This window comes from Atractosteus spatula, chromosome 4 (assembly GCF_055471065.1).
Source record: "Atractosteus spatula isolate fAtrSpa1 chromosome 4, fAtrSpa1.hap1, whole genome shotgun sequence".
In the NCBI taxonomy this organism is placed as follows: Eukaryota; Metazoa; Chordata; class Actinopteri; order Semionotiformes; family Lepisosteidae; genus Atractosteus; species Atractosteus spatula.
The window spans coordinates 34,910,751-34,921,536 of NC_142709.1; the positions used below are offsets into that span (position 1 = coordinate 34,910,751).

The 10,786-nt window shown below is 37.8% G+C and overlaps 1 protein-coding gene across 2 annotated transcripts; it reads left to right on the forward strand.

Moving 5' to 3' along the window:
• Window positions 1-382: 382 nt before the first annotated feature.
• Window positions 383-10,147, forward strand: LOC148836288 (interleukin-20 receptor subunit alpha-like). 2 transcript variants are annotated; one of them, XM_088914069.1, is made up of 9 exons: window positions 383-424; window positions 551-656; window positions 1,739-1,836; window positions 3,447-3,573; window positions 3,928-4,094; window positions 4,682-4,842; window positions 6,528-6,696; window positions 7,961-8,070; window positions 8,894-10,147. In XM_088914069.1, exons 3-9 carry the CDS (start codon window positions 1,788-1,790, stop codon window positions 9,665-9,667), a joined length of 1,557 nt encoding a protein of 518 aa, XP_088770195.1. In that variant the 5' UTR covers window positions 383-424; window positions 551-656; window positions 1,739-1,787; the 3' UTR covers window positions 9,668-10,147. The 2 variants fall into 2 exon arrangements, with proteins under 2 accessions (XP_088770195.1, XP_088770194.1); XM_088914068.1 differs by having other exon boundaries at window positions 406-656.
• Window positions 10,148-10,786: the final 639 nt, after the last annotated feature.

Below are 10,786 nucleotides of genomic sequence, written 5' to 3' on the forward strand. Positions count from 1 at the left end.
TCCGTAATTCATCTCTAAAGAGGGCAGGCAAGTCCAGCAGAGGTGTTGCTCCTACATCCTAGCCTCTTGATGAAGATGAAGAAGTGGGGAATATAAATCGTCTCACCCCCTGTGTCCACTTAACTCACTAAAGAAGGAATTTCGTCCTTGTGCAAACAGTAAGTATTACAGTAAGTCATTAAAGATTATTTAATGAAATAACGCCAAAACATTTAATCAGTATTCCGTATTCGAATATTTTGCTTTTCGAGTCCAGTAATGTTTCTTTTGATGCTCAGTACATACACTGCGATTTCGTTCAGTCGCTTGTTAATAAAAAGCAGAAACTGCTCGCTGCCACATACTTCGTCAGACACCAAGCCTTACGTCGGGGAAATCACGTGATCCGGAGCGCTTCTTGGAAATCAGGAGGTCGTCTAGCAGGGTATGTCCGGAAAAACACGATTTTATTGGAGCAGGAGAGGTGCACCTGTATAGTGTGAATATCAATTTACAAGAAAACTAGATAGACAACTAGATATTTCTGTTTTCGATTCTTTGTTTTATACAGTGTGGGGTGGTTGTACAGACATGTTTCATATTTCATGTGCTGCTATTGTCTGTGCCTGTGAAGAATGAACTTGACTTCCGTGTGAACTTCTGGACTCTGAGGAAAGGTAAATCAATATTTTAACACTTACTGTAAGTAAAATTGCGTTTTGGACTTTAACGATATTCTTTGTAGACGTTGACAGTACGAGTTAACTAATCGCACTTCAGAACAGTCCCTAATGCAGATGCAGTTACTTTAATCCAAAATTGTTACAGATGTGCAATGTTTGTTAACTGTTTAACATATTAACAGAAAACAAGTTTTGTAATGTGATATTTCGCGGTGTTTTCTGTACACAGCCCAGACGGTTTCCTACACTTGATTTTAAAAAGAAAGAATATCAAAACCAATAAGCTTCATATTATGTTAATGACAGTAAAAGTTTTAATTAAAGGTGGAACGAGTATTTTTGTCTTATATCTGGTCTGCGCTTACCTAGTTTTGCCTTAAAGGCCAGGGCAGCGTCCTTTCTCGATTTGGTATAAAGCTTTTACTTTAGTAACATACACCACTTCACTGAAATTGTGGTACAGGAAGAGTTATGAATTTTAAATTAAGATTTTTATCTTTGATTAAGATAAAATTAAATTTTAAATGAAGACATTTATGGACATGTTACTTATATATCCAATTCTAAAGTTTTGGGCTCGCTAAAACATGAATATACAGTATACAGTATACATACTGTATGAGCTCCATTGCCAATTATATTTTTTATTTAGTACATACAAATATAACGGAGGGCAATTATAGTTAGGAAAGGTTTACAGTAATTATCAGATTTTACATATCCATCTTGTGCTGGACTTGGATTTTTTCACTTTGCAAACACATGAGTCTGCTTATTTGGGTCATTGTACAGATCATAGCAACTCAGAGGTACAGGGTACAAAGTGGGACCACACCATGGACAGATAACACACACACAAGAACAATTTAAAGATCTGGACCACAAGAAACAATTACTGTGGATTTTGAATAGTCAAACTTGAAGAAGAGGAAAATATTGGTGTGAATGTGTTACTTCCCTTTTAAAAAGAAATCTGGCAACAGATGTGTGTGGCTCCTTCAGAACCTTATTTTTAATTTTCATTACAATTTTTGGTGGGTACTTGCACTTCTGTATTTCTTTTTTCCTCTCACTAGGGCTACAAAATGGAAGAAAATACAAGCAACTGCAAGATCTTCTGAAAAGATGAGATATTTAATCAATTTAATTTATTTAATGCAGCTGTGTGCACTGGGTAAATATTACATTTCTTTATTATACCAAGAAGATTGTCTTTAACTTACTGTATAACTAGCAGCTATAATCATTCGGCAACTCACAATTGGCAACCCACTGAAGCTAAGCAGGTGTGAGCCTGGCCAGCACCTGGATTGGACATCTTCTGGGGAAAACTAAGGTTGCTGCTGGAAGAGGTGGTAGTCTAACAGTGACAGGAAGCACTCACCCAGGGCTGTTAAACGTGGTGTCCTGGACTTTGCCATAATCTCCATCTATGAGCTGGCTTCATCACTGTTTTTTCATCCCCACTGATAGCTGGTGTGTGGTGAGCATACTGGTGCACTATGACTCATCCAGGTGGGGCTGCACATTGGTGGTGGAGAGGAATCCCCATCACCTGTGGAGTGCTTTGAGTGGGGTTTCCAGAAAAGCTCTATATAAGGATGGTGATGATTACTACTACTGTAGGCAAGTTTTCCTTTGACTACTGTAATCTCACATCATTACACACACAATAGTATGAAAATACATGTTTAAAATCTCAGGGAAAAATGGAATTAAGCTCTCAGAATGTTTATAAAGTTTCCACTTCTGCCCCATTCCCAGGGGCTCAGGCCAGCAAGGAATTGCTCTGTGTACAACATGCACACAAGGATTTGTTCTCCTTTCTTGAGTAAATAATTTCTCATCACAGGTATGAATCAGGTATAATAGAATGTGATCTATAATTAAGCAGAAAAAATTATGACCTTAGTATCTCCCTGGCCAGGTTATTTAGGTACAACTAATGCTCCATTACAGGACTATCATTCAGTAATATCTGCTGGTTCAATTATTATACTGGTAAATTGTCAAATAAATAAAGTATTCTAGTAAAATTGTACAATCAAGTGGACTGGAAGAGCCATGGGCTATTCTGTAATTGCAGTATTCCAGTACACCCAGTTTTCATTCCAGCTGAGCTCTTAAGATTTATTAATTAAACTGAGGATGGTATGAAGTGCCATTTGCCTTTATACTACCTAAATGCAATTGTGTTATGTTAGTGAAAAAAACTCTTTTGAGAGTAGTTCAAGTAAAGAAATCAATTGTCAGTCAACCCTGATTAATGCTGTTATTCCTGTACACAGAATGGGCCAGGATCTCTGGTGCTGCCCTCTGAAATATGTGCTGCTACTTCTCTTTTGTTTCTTTTCACAACAAGCCTCCTCAGAGTCAACATCAAATGCAGGAGTGCACTGACCCTGCTGACAGTCACGCCTCAAGATCCCCTCTCATTCATTTGGCAAAGCACTTTCTCACTACTCCACCTGATCTGCTGTGTAGAGGGGCTGAAAAACAGGCATGCGTCACCCCTGTACATAAAACTGCAACCATCACAGGTCACCAATAAGTCACAGGATTCATTACTATCCAACGATCCTCTGACCACCTCAAGCCCAGCCAGTGCTGGTGGCAAAAAAACAACTAGATTCTGTTTGCATGGGGAATTACAGTCAACTACTGACAGCAGATTGGCCCGTCTGTTTAATTTGGCCAAGACAAGTTGAGAATAGTTTATTACTGAATTGTCTTTGCCTTGAAATAAACCACAGTGAATGATAAATGAATTAATCTGTTTTTCAGTTTGCTGTGCTTTCCCAGCTCCTGTCAATGTGGCAATTGAGTCTTACGACTTTAAGTACATCCTAAAATGGGGACCAGGAGAAGGCACTCCGGCAGGAGTGCGTTATAGAGTGAAGATGAAGGGCGGGTATGTTCTGAAACGTCTCTCTGCTATTATGCCTCTCATCCTGTCTTAGGAGAAAGTACAGTTACAGGTCTACTGTGGTGGTTGGCAGCCCTGGTCTTGAAAGCCTAATAGTCACACGATTAACACTTGGACTTGACTACAAAGCAGAAGAGCCTTGAAGGCCCAGAGACATGTCCAGTAGGATATCTTCTCTCCCAAACACCTTTTTCACCTTTTGTGGCAATATTTTATTCTTGTGTACCATTCATAATGTTGAAACGTACACTAAGTTCCTCCAACTTTTTATTATTCAACTTGCTTTACTCTGTGCTGCTATATGTGAACAGTGACAACCCAAATGTATTTTTTTCACAGGCAGCAGCTTACCAGAATATTAAAGAACACTACCAGGAAGACCATGTTTAACCTGACTAGCCATTTAAGAGATCTCAACGATTTCTATCAATTTGGTGTTCAAGCCTTTAGTTTGAGACAGACATCTAACTGGACTATAAGCAATGTCTTCCAGCCCTTGTCACAGAGTAAGTATGTCTCATTGAGACTGTAGCTAACCACATAGCAGTACAAAATTGCCTATGAATTGAATTCCATATTGAAATTCAGATTTTATAGGAGAACATAGCTGGGGAGGTGACTTCTTTCTGTTCTTATGACCAGAGGCTTAGCACATGCAAACAGACTATCAAGATTTAACATGTTTAATTAGTTGGAAGTTTCTGACTCTTCTGAAGGTTAGAAAGGATAACACACACATAATAAGAGCAAAAATGCAGTCTCAAACAAATAACCACTTTTTTTACTGCAAATATATTATGAATGGGGCACTCAAATTAAATTGTTTTTAGATAAGAACATTTCTTTAAGAAACTTTTGAACCAAGCTGAGAAAGCTAATTTGGCAAGATCCCCAAGAAGCTACATCAGATAGCAAGATGGATCAAATGCTTTGTTATTTAAGACCTCCTACTTTATATTGTAAAAAATGTAACCAATTAAGAAGTGAAAAACCCAAAAGATTTCTTCACTTAATACATCAATGTTGTAAGGTAGGTTTTATGTGAATGTAGCAATGATATGCACTTGATTAACACTTTGCTTGTGCACTCTAGCTATCCTGGGTCCACCGGATGTATCTCTTACGGGCTGTGGAGACTGTCTTTTACTTGAAATAAAGATTCCCAGAGAAGTGATCTTTAAAACATCATCTTTGGAAGACATTTATGTAGAAATTAATTTTACAGTTAAATTGAAAAAATATGGAAAAAGTCAGGTAAATGGAAAATTGCTTTGAATTATTTAAACTTTACAGGCTATTTTAAATTGTATGTTTTAGACATTAACAGAGGTTTTGTTTAGTTTCAGTGGAGAAATAAGTCAGTAAAATGAAAGAACCAGTATTGTAAAGAGGGGCAAAGTAAAGACTGATAACTAAACTTTATCAGGCTTTTTGACATCCTTTGTTTTTAAGTTTTATGTAAAAAATTTCAAGCTCTAATTATATGCAGTACACATTTGCCATGAACTGAGTTCATAATTCCTGTGCACTTGGCATGTCAAACTAAATTGTCAGAATTTGTTCAAGCAGTTGGAGTCTTTAGTGCCCTTTAAGCATCAACAATCAAAATACGAAACAGCTTAACTTTATTATGCAACATACATACATAAGGAAGTCTGGGTTCCATTCCTACGGTTGCCCAGAAGTGCAAAACACAAAAACAAAAATGAGTCTACACACAAAATGAGTGAACAAACAAAAAAACAACATAACAAAAAGAGTGCACCAACAAAAAATGACACAACACAAAAAAGAGTGCACAAATAAAAATGCGTTCAAACCAGATGAACAGATATCTTCTTGTTGGATGTAGACCACGGACATCTTTCCTGTTGCTTCTGGTCTCTGAAATGTATGAATGGGAAAATGTAGAGGTTTTTCCTTGATCTAGCAGAAAAACGAAAGGTTGTGAAATACTTCCACACTATTTATTGTAGAATATTTCAATAGATATTATAACACACCTCCACAACAACCTGAAATTGCATGATTGCTCACTGAAGCCTTTTCAAGGTTTTCATGGAGAAGAATTCCTACGTATTTCCCGAATGGTTTTCACCAAGTTGCCCTCCACAAAAAGGACAGAACATCCTACTGACATTGTGTTTTTGAAGATTTTTGAAAATTCACAAAAGCGTCTTATCAAGAATTCAATACGTACACTCCACCCAGCACTGCTCTCTCACCCAACAACAAGATGTCATGTCTGTTGTAAGAACCTGTTTCCATTTTGAACACATTTTTATTTGTGCACCCATTTTTGTTTGTGTTGTCATTTTTTTGTTTGTGCACTCTCATTTTTTGATTTTGTGGTTTGCACTTCTTGGCCACCGAAGTGCAAGAAGTGCAAGTCAAAAGTTGAAATTTGTGTTCGCAATGAGAAATGATTTGTATATTGCATTTTTGGCCAAGTAAAAAAGTTTAAGCCTAAATCCCACTGAAACGTTATGGTAGGCCCTGAAGCAGACCTTGCATGATAGGAAACCCTCAAATGTCACCAACTTAAATCAGTTGTGTAAAGGATCAATGGGGCAAAATTCCAGAAAAACAGTGCAAATGACTGATAAGCACTTAAAGGAATTGTCTAGTTGAAATCATTTTTGCTGAAGGACGTACCAACAGTAACTGTATCTATGTGTTTACATACTTCACCAGGGGAAACTTACAGTTGGGTAATTTTGTTAATAAAATAATTGAAATATATGTAATGTTTTTGTGTTATAACTAATCAGGTTGTCTACATCTTTTATTAAGACTTTCATGAAGGTCGAATTATGTTTTATGTCTAAAAAGTTCAAGAATATGGATATGTATATCACTTCTAATTTCTAAATAAATAGATGGCATGCTTTACATTCTAATGAATAATTATTATTGTGATGGATGCTTTTATTTTTCAGGAAAGTGAAATTGAATTTACAAATAATGCAGTTTCTACATACAAAATTAGCCAGCTGGAGCCTGCTGCTCAATACTGCTTAAAAGTGAAAATGAAGACTACCTTAAATCAAAACACCTTGTATTCAGGTTGGCATTGTGAATTCACGGGTTCCAAGGAGCCAAGCAAAGGTAAGGTTGTTTTCCTGTCCTATACTGAAGAAAGAATTTGGTAGGCTTCTTTTAGGACTATCAAACGTTTTTCCACAATATCAAGAGTAATGGCTTCTCTGTAGGAGGTAATCTAGCATTTCTGTAAATGAAAAGGATTCCATCTGTGTTTTTGTCTATGCCAAGTGAAATTGTGACATTGAAAAATGATAACAGTGCAAAAATACACAGGTAGGAATAACCAAGATCCATCCATGTTCTAACCACTTATTAAGTAGAGGGTTGCAGAGTAGCCAGAGCCTATCCTGGCAAGCAATGGGCACAAGGCAGGATACACCCTAGACAACCAAAAGTAATTTGGTTAATGCAATAATATTGCATCATGATGACCAAAACAAAATACAAAATACAAAGCTGTTAAGAATAAGTTTATAAGAAAATCCATAATCACCAATAGCATCACATTGCATAAAAATGAAAGTGAGTAGAACAAATATCGTCAGAGTAAGTGGGGACAACCCTTAGGCACAGAAAATCAGGGAGCAAAAACATCTCACTTCAGATCCTGGAATGGCTTGTTATCATCAATTTTACTGCCAAGAGACTAGACACCAATTAGACCAGGGTTGTGACACTACGTATTTGTTTGAAATCCCACTGTGTAACTGGAATGCAGATGCCGGATTGTTTCCTAAATGTACCACATTTGTGTGCTTGTTGAATTGTTCTTGTTTTTCTGTGACTAAAACCATGCTGGTTCACCTCTGGTTTCCAAACACTGTTTAATTATTTTAAGTATTAATGTTTTTCATTAGTACCTTGGGGCGGCACAGTGGGCGCAGTGGTTAGGATTGCTCCTCACCGAGCTGGATCCCTGGGCACGGCACTATGTGCGTGGTGGTGGTGTGCTCTTCCTGTGTTCTTGTGGGTTTCCTCCAGGTGCTCCAGTTTCCTCCCACAGTACACAGACATACTGGTAGATTAATAAGGTAATTCATAGGAAATATTGGCCCTAGTGTGAGTTTGTGTGTGTCTGTGTTTGTGCCTGTGTGTGTGCTGCGATGGACTGGCGTCCATCCAGGGTGTCCCCTATCTTGCGGCTATTGTTTGCCAGGTTAGGCGCCCCCCTAGACCCTGTATTGGATAAAGCAGTTAAAAAATGGATGGATTAGTATCTTATTGGAATCTTATGTAAATATGGTACTGAAGAACAATATCATGTTTATATAAACTATCTAGTTTGAGAATAAATGCTGAACTAAAAAATATGTTGTTCTACTGCCAGGTCCGTACGTTCTGGGTACTCTGCCCATTGCTCTGGTTCTGTGTGGAGTGACTGTGTCTGCCTTGATGTACGTCTGCTGCATCTGCAAGACTCGTCACCCTTGGGTGCTGGTAAGGGCATGTATTACAACAGACATCTTCTTGCATTCAAAATGTCCAGCTGGTTTTCAGCAGTGGCTTTCTGTGATTTTTTTCATTAATGATTTATTGTTTACACTTTTTACACAAGTCTTAATACACCCTGCAAAATTCAGTAGCCAGAATCTAGAGCTCATTCAGAGGTCTCAGGGTGATCAAATCGACACATTCTCAGTTATTTAAATATATTTATGTATTAAGTCTCATATTGATTTTAGCAGTGTTTTTATGACTCCTAATTCCTTCAATAGTTTGGCTCCCCCATATCTATTTGATCTTCTGTCTGTTTATTCTCAGTAGTCTGTCTTGCAGGGCCATTTGTGTATTTTTTTATTTTAAAATCCTGCCATTAAAACTACTTGTTGAATGTATTTTATGAGCTATGTTTTTATACTAGAGGTATTACAGCTGGGTTCCTGGCTAATCTCGGTCTTGACTTGTATCATCAGCTCTATCAAAATGACCCCTTAATTCAACTGGTGAAACAATTTCTTACTTCTCACCCTGATCTGCCATGCAGTGGGGTGACTGACGCAGAATAGCTGGTATGTGTCAACTAGCTAAGTACTGCACTTCATTGCTGGATGAAGTGGGTGATATTTTAAGTGTAATTTTCAGCTTTTGGAATGAAAAGCTCTGATAAATTGTGGACAAGATGACTAACAAATGATGATTTCAAATTTGGAGATTATAATCAAGAGGATAATCAGTAGTTTGGGAATGTAATTGTTAAAACTAGTCTTGCAAGCCAGCCCAATTTGATGGGAAAACCATTTTTTTTCCATTCTTTTCACAGGCCTCATTTAAGGGACAGGACCACTCTGACATCATTCAGATGTTCTTCACAGCAGAGCAGCACCCTATAAGTTTTGTAACCTTTTACTCCAGCCTAGAAAAGAAGGATAAAATAAATCAGAATCTGGGGGAATCCAGTGACAGTGAGGATACAGACGAGGGGTATGATGGGTATGAAAACCGAAAGGGTGGTTTTTCTGCTTGTACAAACACAAGCAGTGGGCCTGAATCTGGTATAGAGTCTATCCTAGCAGAGACAAATGATGACTCTGGGCAAGGCTCTGAGCCAGGCTGCTGCTTTCAGCACCCTTGTGTGAATGTAGCTGGGGCCACAAACTTGGGTTCCTCCATACACAAGTCATCTCTGGATGTGTCCGAAGCTGAAATCTCACAGCCTCTAGTCCAGTCTGGTCCAGAACCTCAGAAACCTGTAATGGAGTGTAAGGAGTCAGGAGAGGAGGCGAAAGTCTCTCTGGGTGTCAGCTTATTTTCGGTGAAGCTGGGAAGCCAGGACGAGGCATTCTCAGTGACTTTCCAAGCTGGAGCAGTCGAGGATCAGGAACAGCAGCTAGAGGATGAACTGATACAGTCCCCTGTGACAGTGGAGGCTGTGGACTGGGGCACACAGGAGCCCAATACAGAGCCCAGCGAGGGCCCTGCGCACACTTACTGTGCAGACTCAGAAGATGAGGAAGAAGATGAAGACACTGAGTCTTGTGTGTATATGAGACGTCCAAGTCATCGTTTAAATAGTTCATTGGAAATTCCTCCCTAGAATTTAAATGTTTAGCAATGAAAATGACATGCAAACTAAAAGAATCTTAATATGTGTGCTGAAATATAGTGCTGTATGTGAATTGGACAATGAAGAAGGCTCCACAGTCGAAACATTGTGTTTTCTTTCTTCTCTTTTCTGCATGGAATAAACCTATTAAATGTTCATAATGCATTCTATTAATGCTGCAGTTTTCCAATAGTGAAATATGATCACATTATGTAATCAGACTTTTCTTCTATTATATTATTATCTCTATTTTAAGGCTCCAATCATCAATTTAAGATGTACAGTACAATGTTTTATGGATTGCTTCAGTATTTTATTTATGTTTTGCCACAAGTGATAAGACCTCACATCATGTCACTGAACATACAGTATGTTGAATATTGATGGTTGTATAGCAGATGTGAACATGAACAGTCATTTTGGGGGCCATGTATTTTGCTTTATATCAATACAATACATTCTAACTAAACAGTGGAGCACTTTTGTTGCTTGATGTGAGAGAGCCACTAATATGCATTGAGTATCTCCTGGATCTGGAAGGACTGTTGTTTAGGGATCAGGGTTAAACATTAATAATGATGCCCTGTAATAAGAACACAAGGAGGGTTACAAATGAATAGAGGCCAATTGACCAGTCTAGCAGGTTGACTTGCTAGTAGCTTACTGAGCTGAAGATCTCAGATCCCAGCTGTTTTCTGAAAGCAGCAAAGACACTGGCCTCAGTAACATAGCATGGCAGCTTGTTCCAGACACCCATAACCCTTTGTGTATACAAGTGCCTGTTTACAATTGAATTTCTTGAAATTACAAATCCACCATTATGCTTTCAAAATAATAATACTTTGATAAATAAATTATTTATTTAATTTTATCTTGCTTCAGCTTAATATATTTTAATACTGAGGAAACCCTTGTGTAGTCCTTTCTGTTTATTTCACTACTTTTCATTACTTAAGTACATTTCACTTTTATCAACCAGTATTATATTTTAAAAAAAATGAAAAGCAGATGCATAGTCTGACCAGTTTTTGAAATGGTTCTAATCAATCCCAGTTCCACATTTTTTCTAACTTGTTATTCATGTGTATGGAGTTCTGCAGATATACTGTA

What these genes read in the sequence shown, in the direction of transcription:
- LOC148836288 (XM_088914069.1), top strand. Translation starts at nt 1,788, where the DNA reads ATGAGATATTTAATCAATTTAATTTATTTAATGCAGCTGTGTGCACTG. An exon ending in CTTCCAGCCCTTGTCACAGA is followed by an intron (nt 4,095 to 4,681) that starts GTAAGTATGTCT and finishes TGTGCACTCTAG; the next exon opens with CTATCCTGGGTCCACCGGAT. An exon ending in AAAAATATGGAAAAAGTCAG is followed by an intron (nt 4,843 to 6,527) that starts GTAAATGGAAAA and finishes TTTATTTTTCAG; the next exon opens with GAAAGTGAAATTGAATTTAC.